The 14,834-nt window shown below is 40.6% G+C and overlaps 1 protein-coding gene across 1 annotated transcript in view; it reads right to left on the bottom strand.

Moving 5' to 3' along the window:
- LOC142079533 (macrophage mannose receptor 1-like) overlaps positions 1 to 13,531 on the bottom strand; it is a 34,290-nt gene extending 20,759 nt beyond the window's left edge. Inside the window, exons 1-14 of the mRNA XM_075143891.1 lie at positions 13,117 to 13,531; positions 10,996 to 11,394; positions 9,583 to 9,756; positions 8,444 to 8,608; positions 8,015 to 8,131; positions 6,937 to 7,080; positions 5,388 to 5,570; positions 5,063 to 5,217; positions 4,069 to 4,182; positions 3,231 to 3,346; positions 2,292 to 2,440; positions 1,665 to 1,864; positions 1,163 to 1,284; positions 314 to 401 (exon numbers count right to left, since the gene is read on the bottom strand). Of these exons, the coding sequence (XP_074999992.1) occupies positions 314 to 401; positions 1,163 to 1,284; positions 1,665 to 1,864; positions 2,292 to 2,440; positions 3,231 to 3,346; positions 4,069 to 4,182; positions 5,063 to 5,217; positions 5,388 to 5,570; positions 6,937 to 7,080; positions 8,015 to 8,131; positions 8,444 to 8,608; positions 9,583 to 9,756; positions 10,996 to 11,394; positions 13,117 to 13,177 (2,187 nt within the window). The 5' untranslated portion in view covers positions 13,178 to 13,531. The remainder of the gene's footprint in view (positions 1 to 313; positions 402 to 1,162; positions 1,285 to 1,664; positions 1,865 to 2,291; positions 2,441 to 3,230; positions 3,347 to 4,068; positions 4,183 to 5,062; positions 5,218 to 5,387; positions 5,571 to 6,936; positions 7,081 to 8,014; positions 8,132 to 8,443; positions 8,609 to 9,582; positions 9,757 to 10,995; positions 11,395 to 13,116) is intronic.
- Between the last annotated feature and the right edge of the window lie 1,303 nt (positions 13,532 to 14,834).

The following is a 14,834-nucleotide window of genomic DNA, read 5'->3' as shown; positions in this document are numbered from 1 at the left end:
CCTAGCTTGTGTAGACATACAAAATTACTTCTAACAGTAAATGACAAATGGGAACATAGGGATTAGTACAACCAGATTTGCCTAGATCAAGAGAGATAGTCCATCACTTTTGGTGTTATTTCATTACTCTAAATGTCATGCTGTTATCTATAACTATGAACTATCAAAAGATAAAAACTAATTCCTAGGGTGGAATCAGGTAATAAAGACTTAAGGTCACTTGCGGCTTGCATAGGAGGAGCTGAGAGAGCTGTCTGCCAAGATATACATGGAAAATTAGACAAAAAGCTGGAACAATACATTATTTACTCACTGGTGAGCCATCACTCCATATAAATCCGCTGTCAGAGTCCAAGGCACTTAAACCCATCCAGTAAGACAAGTGAAGATAATCTCTCTTTCTGAATGATTACAAATATAGACAATCAGACACGGTGTGACATAGAGAAGGAGACTATATATCATTACATTATTCTCAGTGTTTTGATGCTTGAAGTATCATTTGAGACAGTCATACAAAGTAATCATTCCATTGCCATGTGGGGAAAAACACCCTGGCACTGCATGTGGCAGGAAGCAGTGAAACACAGAGCGTCATGGGAAGGATCACAGATGTCATGGGTCCACAGCTACTGAGTTAAATGAAAATATATTTTAAGGTCTTGGTTTGACCAAGGAGCTCAGGCATCCAAATTCAGACCTGTCTGTACTCATAGGCTTGATTTAAACATTTATATAAGCACATCAATAGGTCAGACTTTCCTTAGCCTCCCAATTTTTCCCCTGAAATAGGGAAAGAAAGCAGCACAAACTACACCTTTAATAAAGAGTATTTCATCTACTGATCAACTAAAAATGAGCTAAAAAGATCAGTTTTATCCCTTTGAACTAAACTCGGTTGAAACCAATTTTGATGATCCTTCTTTCATTTTTGTGTATGTTCAGGCTACTTCAATGCATAGCACCACCTTCCCAGAGGCCTGCCAAGAAACCCTTTTGTCCACCTCTTTCTACCCTTTTCCTTCTACCCCTTTGCAAGATATACACTGTCTTTGCAAAGTAGAAATTGATCACCAGAAATCCTTTATGTCTTTCAGAAAGGTCATTTTTTAAATGGTTCTTTTTTTTTTTTTAACAAACGATGGACTGTGCAGATACTTACAAGCCAGCTATTAGGTTTTGTTCTTCTTCACTGTGGATACATGCCAGATCTCCTCCGATGGCTCTGCAAAAATCTCTTGCACCAAACCATGTTTGCATTTTCTCCCTTCCTCCCTGAAAAATCTATAAAAAGTGGACAATTAAATATTGTGCTGGGTATTACAGAAATTTAGGGAGAGCATTCTGGGCTTCTATCTTTCTTCTGGTCTCCTGGTCTCTAGTTTTATCACTTACTATTTAATTGTGTAACCATAAGTCTGTGGTCACCTATCAAATGTTATTATTGCAACTTTGCTTTTCCTTTGCATCTCAGAGTCCCTGTGACTCCAATCAGCACACAGCACTTTCCAGCACTTCCCCGACACGCCACCTGGGGATGGCTGCAGACATGTTACCACAGACTACCTATCAGGTAAGCAGGCTGAAATCCACCTTCCATGCATACACGAAACATATTCTCATTTGACATGACAAGCATTTGCATTCAGAAGCTGAACACCTACTTTGAAACAGGAGCTGCTCTGAGGTATGGATTGCCATCCCTCTGGGCACGATGGGAGAGGGGTCGTCGTTGGAGGAGGAGGTGGGGTCACTCCCTCCACCAGCTGCTTGCAGAGAAACATGTTTGTTTCTTCACAGTTCAAAATATCCCATAATCCAGCTGAAGTTCCTGTTACCATGGCCACGCAGCCTGACTCCCTTCCTTCATGAAACATAAAATTTTTAAACCTTATTGATAAACAGCTGTATCTTCTCAAAGCATATGCTGCTTAACTAAATGTAACCTGTCCCCACTGTGTTTGGATGCCAATAGCTCACAGTAGCTCACATGCATTTCAATTAAATCATAAATAAATTTTATCAAATTCTTTTTACATTACACTATGAATCACCTATCAAAACCATCAAACAACACAGAGTGAATGATACCAACAGACACATGCAGTCCCAGGTGGTCTACTGGAAGGAGCTACCATGATCTCTGATTTAATCCCTTTAGCACAAACGGAAAGTTGCAATGTCGTTTTTGCCACTTTATGCCAGCAGAGTTTCAAAAGGACTATTTAGCTTCCAAACCCTCACTTCTCGGGCCCCCAGAGCAGAAACTCGGTGGTCCCTGTGGCACGTACCAGGCATTCCTGCATTCCAGTGAGTGAAGGTGACCGCGTCCCCGCCAGCCCACCTGAACGTCCCCTGCTCCTCCGTGTCTGAGAGACCAATCCAGAAATACTTTGCTGGATTAAATCCAATTACAGAAGTCAAAAAAGCTTGTTCATATCTGTGAAGAATAAGTACCACACTGATGTATCACATTTTATCGTAATTTGTTCATTTTTTCAAACAGTTCTTTGCAGCAAATCTGGTAAAGGTGATGTGGGAAAAGATATGTACGGATTGAAGCAAGGGTAATGATCTTACTTTTATAGTTCTGATTGTCATACAAATTAATTTTTATTTTATATTTTGGTAATGTAAATCATGTTTAGAATTTAGAGTAATTCTATTCTCCTTTTGTACTGCACAATGAACAACACAAGCCAAACAATACTCATGTTAATGCATTTATGTTATTCATTCTCTATAAATAAGTGCTACAATGTTTTACTGAGCTTCACGATAAGATCTAGATCTTTAAATCTTGTTACTCTGGGGAAAAAAATCTACCTTTATTCTAAAAAGGGTAAGTTTCCAGATCTGCCTGTTGCAAAGAAAAGGCTGAAAAGCTCAAATCCAGAAGAATTAAGTAGTTCCATGTTTATCTGTTTATTTTTAGTTCAAGAAGTTTTAAAACAATCTGGCAATTCAGAGCTGTTGAGGGGTTGACTCAATTTTTTAATTCCTGGGGTCAACAATAGTGTAGATGTGTAGTAGCAATGGCTTAAATGTTTGTATTGATGACATACAAGCCCCTGATGTATTTTGTATTTCTTCAGTTCTGCCATAAATTTTCCAGCAAAGGAGTGGTGTCACATGAGACACTACGAAAAACTGCAAAGTAGGAAGAGATTTCTGTTTGGCCCTTCCATCCTGGTTACACGTATGAAAGGACAAGAATTATGTTTCCATACCTGTCTGTCACAGTAGCCAGGTAACCTTTGTTTTCTTCACAGATTTGTTTTGCTTCTGAAAATGTCGCTGGTAACTGCCCGACGGAGTAGCAGTAAAAGCCGTGCTTCATCCAGCCCTGTCAGTGTCCACAGCAGAGATGCACGGAGGGGCTGTCAGATTGCGCAGCACAGTACACTTCCAAAAGCCACATTAATACCACACCCCAAGTCAAAATTAATTTCAGAAGCCACGAGAAGAAACGAAGAGGATAACCAAACATATCTTTTGTGACCGCAGCTCTGTGTCTTGCTCCTTGATAAAGGACACACAAGGGGTCTTTGCGAGCGGTGAGCCGCGGTTATGACTTGGAGCTGGCAAGCATGCTCACAGCCGCTTTGCAGCTCCTTGTGTAAAGCCTGCTCTGCCTTCTCATTCTGTAAGTGTAGCTGTTGCAAGAGGCTACGAACAATCTGCAAAACAGTCAGCTCAAATATTCCTGCCTCCTGTGGCAGATTGATTGAACTGAGAAGGCTGTGTGCAACCCAAGACCAGTGAGAATACTGAGATGGGTGAAAAAATACTGGCATGCTCTGCAGAGAGCAGCTTTTAGGGGTGAAGAGACCAGTTCTGCACTAGGAGAGAGCTGAGTGAAGTGCGTATGTAAGGGAGGGGAAAAAATAAGTCGACCTACATTTTGGTTAAATAAATAAAATTTTCCCCCGTTAGTCTGAGAAGTATCCATCCATCCGAATTAACGGTATTCTAGGGCTCCACCAAGAATAGTTGAAATAATTGACTTCTGTGATACTCGCCATCATGGGAGTGAAAGTAAGATGCAATGACCTTCTTTACACTTACTTTCTGGCAGCCTGGGTAAGTAACCTCGGCTTCCCCTGATTCTTCTGCCAAAGGTTTCCTTTTACAGATGTAACCGAGTTTTGTTTCACAAGCACTGTCAGCCCAGGATCCATCCTGAGCACGGTAAGAAGAAATGACAAAAAGAAGTGAAATCTAGAGAAAATCCAGACCCAACAGGAATATTCACCATCCTCAGAGAGGACCCTTCTCCCTTCATGTGGCTGAGGCTGTTTCAGCTCTCTTCCTTGCCCTGAGGCTTTCTCCAAAACTCCCACATAGGGAACACAATAAAGACAGTGAGGGCCACATTTCCTCAGAGGTGTAAGAATGAGGGTTGCATGTATTAAAGGTTCAGTGGCTGGTGAAAGGAGGAAGGAAATATGCTGTTCCACTCTATTCTCACCAGCATGGTATTTATTATGTTCATATAACCAGATGACAACAGCAAGGAAATTCTGGATAAACTAAACATAAAATATGAAAAATGCATTGTTTAAGTCTTTTTCCATAGTATTATGATATGTCATTTTATGCTGAGTATAAAACAAGATAGAATTTTTTGTACCTAACTTTTTGTGCCTCCAGTAATATGAGCCTTCAAAGTAGCTCTAATAAATGAATATTTTAGGTGTTTTAGGGGAAACATAAGCAAGTCCCTGCTCTAAGAATTGTACTATGCAGCTATGATCAGTCATGTTGAAAGCAGATGACGTGTTACTTCAACCAGTTTCAGCCAGGAGATTCGTTGTAACTGTTGCAGAGCAGACCAAGTCTCAGCACAGTGCACTGCTCCTGGAGCTCCCCCATACACCTTCCTAGATCTGGCCTCCAGTCTCCCTTCACACTAAGATATTCTGAATTAAAGCAAGTTCATGAAAACCTTTAAAACCTCTGTCCCTTTTTCTTTTTTTTTTTTTTTTTTTGTCACAGATGTTTTCCTTTTTGGGGGCACAAAGGACATAAGAAAGTATGAAAGTGGGACAGTGTTTTTTACCTCTCCCTTCATAACGATGCAGTCTGCCTTATTCCGTGTGTGGGTTGGCTCTCCATGATGCCACTTGGTATAAGTCACAGGTGTCCCATCACTCCATTCAAAATACATTTGAACCCTGAAGTCATTTAGACCAATCCACAGCTCATCATCTGGCTCTGGGAACACAAATGTAATTGTAGGTATGGGTATGTCTTAAAATGGAACAATCACATCTCACACCCACTTTCGACTGAAGAAAGACTTTTTAAAAAACATTTAAGATCATTAAATGAATAATAGCAACACTATAATTCCAGATAAAAAAGTGACCTGCAGGAATACTCACTGTACCCAAGCTGAGACACTGTAAAACTGTACTCTTCAATATTATGAATACTCGCCAGCTCTCCATCCTCTTTTCTACAGGAAGACTGGGCTTCTTTCCATATTTTGGATGTTCTGTAAATTCTATAGCAGTGACCTGCATAGGCCACCCATTCCCTGGGGCACTTAAAAGGCTTTAAGTCACCTAAAAAAATTATTTCAAACAATTAATGAGCAGTTCTGTTCAGTGCTTTCTTTTAATCAAAAAGAAAATTACCTGTACTGACACGAATTTGAAATATTGGAGCACATACTGGCAGAGGAGAGAAGCAAAAGTCTGAGGATCACAAAGAATACAAAACAGATTTTTCCATCCTAATTGTGCTGGGAGCTACCAAAAAACCCTTTTACAGGATTAAATAAATACTAACTAATTTGGCATGCAAACTTGCAGGGCACAACTCCGTGTTAAATCCCCCTCAGTGAAGCTCTGCTTACAGCCACGTTTTACAGAATAGGGCGGGCTTCTTTTCCTACACAGGGACTTTTATCTTGGTGAATTTTGGGGATATTGTACAGTTTTTCCCTGGAAACACCAGGTGCTCGGGAGCCAGTTGGAGCCCCTGCACAGCCCAAATCATATATCAGGGAGCCCAGCCACATTTATGTTATACCAGACATCAGAAATCCTAGCTGCACAGAAATGCCACAACTTTGTTCGTTATTTCTTGGTGTGAATTTAGTATGGCCAACCATTTTCCACTGCTTTGAAGGTTCACATGATCTGCACCTATAAAGTAAACTGAAGAGGGCAGGATGTGCGCCCAACGTTGGCGTGTGATCAACCACATTGCCCTGGACAATGGGTTTTGACCTGTGCAAATTTGCATTCCCCTAGGCAACATCCAGACATAGTTTGGAGGTTGGAATGGGTCAGAAACCGTTCCCAGTAAGCTGTCTGGATGCAGCCAGGATGTACAGGATGCCAGTTATGATGTGCCATTCATCCCCCGAGCCAGAGAACCATCTTATATACTAGTATATATGTAGTTGAGGGAGTCACTGTAGAGTTAGTAGCATGCTGGGAATTCCCAAGTGAAGTAACTGCACACATTTTCTTTACGTAGACAAGAGCTAGTTTGCCTCAGGTGGAAAGGGAACTCAATTGGGAAAAGGTGGCAGCCCCATATTCTGAATTTTTTGTTTTAGAATAGAGCAAAAAGGGTGAGAGAGAGCAGGGGGAACATGAACTCTGGCTCACAGATTTTTGCAGAACACATCTTTAGTGTATTTTTCAGAGCACAGGATATTCATCGGTATTTTGTGCTCTGGATAACATGACTAAACACATAATCCTGCCTTCTTTAGTACTCTGGGATCTTTTCAAAATGATGAACAACATCTAGACATCATCTTTAAAATAAGCCAGAAAATTAAAGTGTTCCCAGTGTTTGACCCAGGTCAAAAAGTATAACCCTTTTGCTTTGACAACATACTGTCATTTCATATACAGCATCCTCCCAGTATTTCCCACTCACTGCAAAAAGAGCCCTATTTTTTGACCAACTTACCTGAGGCAATAGTGGAGGAATCTGAGGAGGAGTTTCTCTTTTGGCAGATATATCCCAGTTTCCGATCACATACCTGGTTTTCCCATTTGCCGTTCCTACCTTGGAAGGTCCCACATATTTTTCCAGATTCCACAGAGGGATTTCCTTTGGGAAAGAGGCACAACATACAGAAAATCCCTCTATTAACACTGAAAATTTTCACTTCATTGCAGGGAGGAACACACAAGTCTTTTGCAGCTGCAAAGCGACTTGTGTATTATTCTTTAGAGTGATAATTCCCAAGAGAGGAGATGAGGGAGCACTACTGGGATGGCCGAGAGGGCCGACATGTCAGACATGAGTCTTGCTCTTCTCCCATGCACTGCTTAAGAAGAAATTCAGTGTGTTTTGAAGTACTGCAACATAAGAAAAAAGCTTTATACAAATAAAGCTTTTATATAAATGCCTTGTGGGATGGTAGCATTGCAAACAACTCAACATCCTTTACTGTTAAACACTGGACATGAAATGCATATTTAATTCCATGGGAGTGCTCGCCCTTTGGATTTCCCTGAGGTTACAACAGCTATTATGAAAATATGTAATACGGCAACATGCAAGATGGTGACTTAGATCCTAAGATAAGAGTGGAAACTTACTAAGATAATATACATCAGATAAATGTCATAAGCAGTAACTGAGAAGAACAATTGAAAATATTTTTTATGCAATGTTTCTCTTCAGTTTTTTTTCTCCTTTCTTTACATTCTCTTTAGATGATTTTTCATGGGTTTTTTGTTTGGTTTGAATAATATGCCTGATGAGAAAATTGTGGATGGAAAAAAAATATAGAATGAGCTGTAGATATTTGTTTTTAACTGTTTTCTCAGATGAGTTGTCTGCTTTTTCTGGGAAATTCAGAATTAATGGCGATCCATCTCTGGTGTGATCCCTATTACTGTAATATCCTACCTTTCCCATAATCCCCTGTTATCTGTGAAAACTCCATGAAACCAAAGGAATTAGCTAACAGGAATTTGGGGAAGAGAAGAGAATTTTGGCCCAGATGCTGATCGTCATTTCAGAAAAGTGCACTTACCTGGAGCCCAGTTTAGGTATCTGAAAGGACTGCCCCCAATCCACTGCCAGCCACTGTCAAGTGCCCTGAAAAGACCAGTCCAGAGCTTCGCATTGACACCCAGGTCACTAGTGAGCCCTAAATGGCCAAAAGAAACGAACAGACAAGTTATCAAATGTCTCTGATTTTGTAAGTTATTCAATAAACTTGAAATAAAATTTTAAAACGTGGAAAAAGAAAAAGTGTCATAGTAGATTTTTTTTTTAATATAGGTTAGATTTTTTCCACTGTTCTAAAAGGGTTTTTTGTGAGAAAGTGACAAACTTTTTTAAGAATGTCATTAAGACCTGTTTTCACAACATATATATAAGTATCCATGTTAAAGCTCTTGGAGCTGACCTTCATTTTAACCATATGCATTAGTTTGTTTGTTGGTTTTTTTTACTTTACCTAATAAATACATTTCTTCATGAAGGTCTGTGACACTTAATAACTCTGCATTCTGCTGCTGGCAGCTTTTTCTTGCTTGGTGCCATGTCAAAAGTGACTCTGGGTTTATCTGATAGTGGGTTTCTGTCACAGGATTTGTTTTCCAAAGGTCATTGTGGATGGTGTCTATAAAACATGATAACAGCAACTTGACAAGATAATCATACTTGCTAATGCAGAAAATAAAATCTTCATTGCAGATTAAAACTATGTAACTGTATGTTTTGCTAAGTTTTTACACATAGTTTGCCTCATATATATACTTTGTCCATTCAATATGAATAACACATCAATAACATGAGGAATTATTTCTCCTTACAAACCTTATTTTTCTACATTCACCCTGTTCTTTTTTATTTATATAACTCGTCTACTTCTCTCAAATTCAGTCCACATTAACCCACTCACTGATATATTCTAACTGTACAAACACATTTCCCTATTCCCTATACAGAAAATCTTGGTCTCCATATCCATTTCGTACCTTGGGACCCCTCTTACGCTCTCCCAGACCTCCCAACATGACAGAAACGATCATTTCCAATCAGATGTGAAGCAGGGGTGAAGGGGTAGGGTATTTGTGCTGGGGTTATTGGAAAGCTGCATTGGGTGGTTTGTGGGTGTAAGGAGCACTGGAGCACCGAAGGCAGGTGAAGGTCACTGCCTGTCTCCTGCACCCTTCCATTTGCGCCAGCCCTCCTGCTCTTTGCTCCATCCTGTGATACACCACTGTCTCCTGCTTCCCTATATCTCACCTTCCTCGTCCATGGCACTTCTTTCTGACTTTCATTTGCCCTGACTTTCTTCTCACCTACTCCTAGGGGTTTTCTCTTCCTTTTTCCATCAGTCCCAGTCACCACCCTCACAATACTCCCCGAATCCACCACTCTCGAGAGTACTGTAGGACTACTCATCTCTGCTGGATAAACAGTGAGAGAGAAGAGCAGACACCTCATTTTATTATTGCATAGCTCACCAGTGAACTAGGCTAGCCAGAATCCAGCTCACAGTCCAACGTTACTTCCACATCCCAAGGAGATTTTGACCATGAGAGTGGATTTTGCTTAAGGCCTTTCCTGAAATCTTTATAAATAAATTACCTTTTAGCGGACAATTTCCAAAAAATTGATCTTCATCAAAATCTGAAGAAGTTGCACACCAGAGAGAGCCTGCATCGTTATTCCGAGGGATGCACTCAGCATACCATTTACCATTGAACTTAAAAGGGAACACGCAGGGTGCACCAAAGGCATTTCCTCCCAGTGTATAGATATCTACGGAGAGAAACATAGAGCAATAGTAGTCAGTTGGTATCAAATGATCACCACAGTGTCTGCTCACAGGCAGCTCTCCATGGACACAGTTGAGTTGTGCAAGACCTCAACACATCAGTACTTCAATATTACAAAGCTTTCCAAGGCTGTTGTGCCAATTAGATATGACTATGGCAAGATATTCAGAATTAAGACTCTCAAACAACCCTTATTTGGCCCTCAGACTAATTTCTGTCTAATTTTTTCTTTTCATTGTTATCTGGGCTACTGTGTCAGAAGTGTTCATGACTCAGCTTCTCCTATTACGTACATACTTCTGTCTCGGATGATGTTTAGGAACGTTTTTTTTCCTGTATGGTTGAAGAGGCTTGGAAAGGAGATATATTATTATCAGAATAATATCAGAATATTTTATTAGTTTTCATAAAAGGAAATTTTATCTTAAATTTGCTGGGAAGTGCCCCTCCCATCTCTATGCAGTCTAATTTGCTATTATCTGAACAAAATTATTACAAACTTCATTCCAGCTGGAACAGTTGTAGGACACGGCAAGAATTTCATCCCTTGTTATTTAAATTCCCACCCTACCGGTGTCAAGGTAGAAAGGAGGTTGAACACTTGAGCCTGGATGCCCACTCTACATAGCCCATGAGGGATAATAATGCAGGAAAAGGAGATCTGACTCTCCAGTGTTCCTTTGTCAGGGTGTTAGGCCTTATTGCATCCTAAACTATTAAAGCACTGTTTTTCTTTTTGCTTTTTCCTACTTTTTCTTCTTGCTGGGCCTGGGAAACACCAGGTAAACACTGTTAAAAGTGGATCACATCTATGTTAACTAGAAATTAACTTCTTAGAGACAGTACATGGTCAAACCAAGTAATAGCAACAATAAATATTTAAATATAACACAATCACCACTTCTACAAGTTGATCGCATTTTGAAACAGTCATAGATTTCCTCATACTGTTGCTGTACAAACAGAATTCCCATTCTCCCTTATGATTACATCATAGGCCTTTGTCATTTTATTCTATCATTTGACAGAATTGCACTTTCGGAATTATGCAGAAATGTATACAGTCATATTTGCTTTGCATTTCTACTCCCTATTTGTAGTCAGCTCTGCTACTGATGTCACTGTAAGAAAAGGGTTGCTGCATGACAAGCAGGCAGTGGAATGCTTTGTAAATAGGGGCAGCCAAGTTACCTAGAAATAGAGATTAATTTTCAGTACTCACCCTCATAGCGCTGGGAGCACACGCTGTCTGCAGTTCCATGGATTTTCCACCTGCTCCCTTTGCCCGATCCTTTGGACAACCTGATTTTCTTCCCCTTCCCTTTGCCATAGTTGAAAAATAAATCCTTGCCGTGGGTTGCAAGCATCTCATTACTACATTCCCACCACTGGAGCTCATTCGTCCTGTTACAGGATTCCAGCGTGACGGCAGCCTCGTCGTCCTTGGTGAGCACTCCCAGGCACAGCTTGAGTGCCACGCTCAGCAGCTGCGTGGCAGAGACCCACCTGAACCTTTGAAACTCGTTGTGCTCATCACAAGCAGTAGTTATGACCGAGCTAGAGTTTTGAGCTTGAGCGCAGAGTTTGCTATCTTCATTGTAGATTGAAAATATTCCGCTATCTATAAAATAAAATGAGAATGCAAACATCTGAGGAGACATTTCGTAGGAGATAAGTCAGTTACTTGCTATTTGACAGTCTGCTACAACAAAGAATTGAATAGATAGAGTCCATAAAGAAAGAAATCAAGGGAGGTTAATCATCAGTATGAAGGTTATTCATCAAAATATTCTTAAATATTCTTAAGATGCAAGCAACACAGAAGCTGAAAATAGAGCTCTTTCAAGAGAAATTGCTCTCTTCACATCCGTCCTTAAAGCACACTGTTCTCAAAATGCCATTCAAAAATGACCTTTATTAAATTCATGAGTTCTTCGAAGTTCCACCACCACACTTTAGGCTTTAATTTTGCAAGTAAAAGGACTTTTTGCTTTAGAGCTATGAGTATATTGAGTTTACATACTCAAAATTAAACCATTTTTATATTTGGCCCAGAAAGACGTTGTGGTTTTCAGCTCATCAAGCAAGTGGGGTACTTTTCATTTTTGATTAATTATTTTGGAAATTTTTGGCAACTGTCCAAAAAGTCGTTTCTTCATAGAGTTCAACTTGTGAGTTTCTCAGGAGGGAAGCCACAACTTGCAGCATCATCATTTCAATTCTGAGCACAGTTAAGCTAAGTAAGTATCCTAAGTGCCATTAATAGCTACACTTGTAAATAGAAATGTGAGACACTGCACAACAGGATTTTTTTTCTTAAGACCAGCTTCAAAAAAGGGACACAACTTCAGCCTGCTCCAAACCTTGACCATTTTTGCAGCTCACCTTGCATCCCTTAGCTCCCCTCTAAGTGACAGCATCATCCAACTCACCCTGCTGTGCCATTGAGCTTTACAGCCACCCAAGGTTTCTTTGCCAGGGGTGGAATAGTTAAATGGGGCTTCATAACCCCCCACATCCCAGAGCTGCCAGGGAGCGATCGAGCAGCCTCGGTGGTGTTTCTCTGAAAGGCTGCACACCTGAACAAGCCAGATGGCATTTCCCCTGGCACAGCTCTCCTGCTGCAGTGGTTCTTGAGAAGGTTAGCAGAGGATGGGTTAGAGCCAGCTTGGTCTCACCCAAAAACATGCACAGAAGAAATTCTCCTGTAGTGGATTAGATCAGCGTTGGCTAGTCCCTGCTGCCATTCAAGTGATAGCACTGGACTCCCGCAGTTCTCTGGCTGGGAGCTTCCTGGGGGAAAGAGCTGCAGACACAGCATCATTTGTTTTCCTCTCAGCAGTAGGGGTGTCTGAAATCTAACAGACAGAAGCTTTTAAGGTCCTTCCTAAAAGCCATCAGCTTGGAAACAGGATTCCAATATGCAACACACAGTATTCCATAGTCTATATGAGCAGTCTAAGAAACTCAAAGCACACATCAGCCAGTGGTTGTACGCGTGCTGAGAAGACACTGCCCCGTACATCTGAGTTGTTCTAACCTCTAATAGAGTAATTTCAGATCAGCTTTTGTCTGCATTCAGCTGGCTGATTTTCAAGAATCAGGACTGTCTAGGTTATGCCCACATCTGTTGGCATATTTCTTTCACTCATACACCACCTTAAAAACTGGGTTAAGGAAACAGAATACCTATACAGATACCACCAAATTTAAGAGTTGAATAAAACAGTTTCAAATTATATGCTGTGACTAGATGTAAACTCACTGTCCACCAAGGAGGACACCAGGAAAGCATGAGAAAGAACTTGCAAACCTCCATACTCAGCAGAGGACAAAGACTTACCAGACATTTGAAGAGGTGTGCTAAAGGAAAAGAGAAAAATCAGGAGCAGGTAGACAGCCATGGCCAGATGTTTCACTCCCTTCTCCCCTTCACCTCAAATTGATGCTGAAGACCAAATCTGTGCCTTGCAAGAAAGCCCTTCTGCACTGAACTGGATTAACAAATCCTTTCCCTGGCAGATACAGGGAAGTTCTGAGCAGCAAATAAGGAACTGTATCATGTCACATGAGTAATTTTGAAATAATACATTAATGAATAAACTTTGCTTTCTAAGCTAGTTTCTCTACTGTATAGACGTTTTCTCTTCCATGGAAACATGACATGTAAGAGGTAACATTTTAGTGAGGATTTTTGGAAACATACCTTACAATTCAGAATCATTATTTTTATAAAGAAGGTGACATGAATATCTCTTTACCGGAAATAAAGGAAAAAGGTAAAAAAAGAAGAGGAAGATATGTCTCTATCAATAAATGATGAAAAACGCCAGACTGCAATACAGTACTGTGAAAAATGGGTTGGGACACCATGCAAATCAAGTAACTATGACCTTGGAATCAAAGAGAACCAGAATTTCCCCATATCTGCTGTTCCACAGAAAAGAGAAAAGCTGTAGAAAATAGGACCAGTGTTCTTCAGGAGGCACCTCTCCCTTTTGCTCCATTCCCGACTATATGCAGGAGCAATGTACCCAAACTGAGAGCAACAACTGAAGAAATTCTGAAAAGAAACCACACAGTTCTAGGAAGAAGATAATCTGTAACTGGTGGATTTTCAATTATTGCTAGAGATGAAAATTAAACTGATAAGGAATACTGCCACATTTTTCAAACTGGTAGTCTGTGAAAGTTTGCACCCCCTAAAGTGTACACTCTTCAGGCATTCTGACAAGATTCTGATTTTTACTTTGAAAAACCTCTCTCCTTTATGATAGGTAAAAGAATTAGAAACACGCAGAGAGTAGGGAAGATAAAACACATTCCCAGGGAAGGTTAACATCCCTTTTTGCATACGGCCTTTGAAAAATCCCAGTTCCCATATCTTCCGGAGAGGCTGGTTTGGGATAACTTCCCCAATACTGTATTTGCAGCAAGCCTTTCCTTGAGAATTGCTGCTGTTGTAGGCAATGAAAACGCTAGACACCTACATGAAGATGTGGGATCCTGCTTCTATTCTGACTCAGATACAGATGGACGACTCACTGGGTCTAAAAAGGTACACAAGGAATTAGAGCAGAAAAAGAATTACAACAGTGAGAGAAAATGGTGTGATCTGAAGGCCAGCAGGTACAGCTAGACCAAAAACATGGAAAGAATGGGAGCCTGAGAAGGACACTGAGACCTGAGGAATGTGGGAGAACAGAGAGGGCTGCCTCAACAAAGCAGCAGATGGATTATGAGTTATGATGCATATGCAAAGATGGCTGCACTGAGTCTGGAGTAAAGCATTCTGGTACTCCCCAACACGGGAATGGTCGACTCTGCAACCTCAACTTTCCAACTTTCCTCGCTTCCTTGTTCAGGAGCTCCAGATGTGCAGATGGAAAAAATACTTATTATTTTGGCAGGAGAAATGTAATGCCTCGTGGTTCTGCTGTATACAACAACTCAGCACCTCCAAAGCTACGGGGAGGCAACAGGTACAATTACAACAGGGAAAAAGAAACTAGTTCTGTCCTGAAGAAAGATCGGTGTTTGGTGAAGGACTGTTATCGATGA

Source organism: Calonectris borealis, chromosome 2 (genome assembly GCF_964195595.1).
Source record: "Calonectris borealis chromosome 2, bCalBor7.hap1.2, whole genome shotgun sequence".
Lineage (NCBI taxonomy): Eukaryota > Metazoa > Chordata > Aves > Procellariiformes > Procellariidae > Calonectris > Calonectris borealis.
This window is presented reverse-complemented; position numbering and strand designations above follow the sequence as displayed.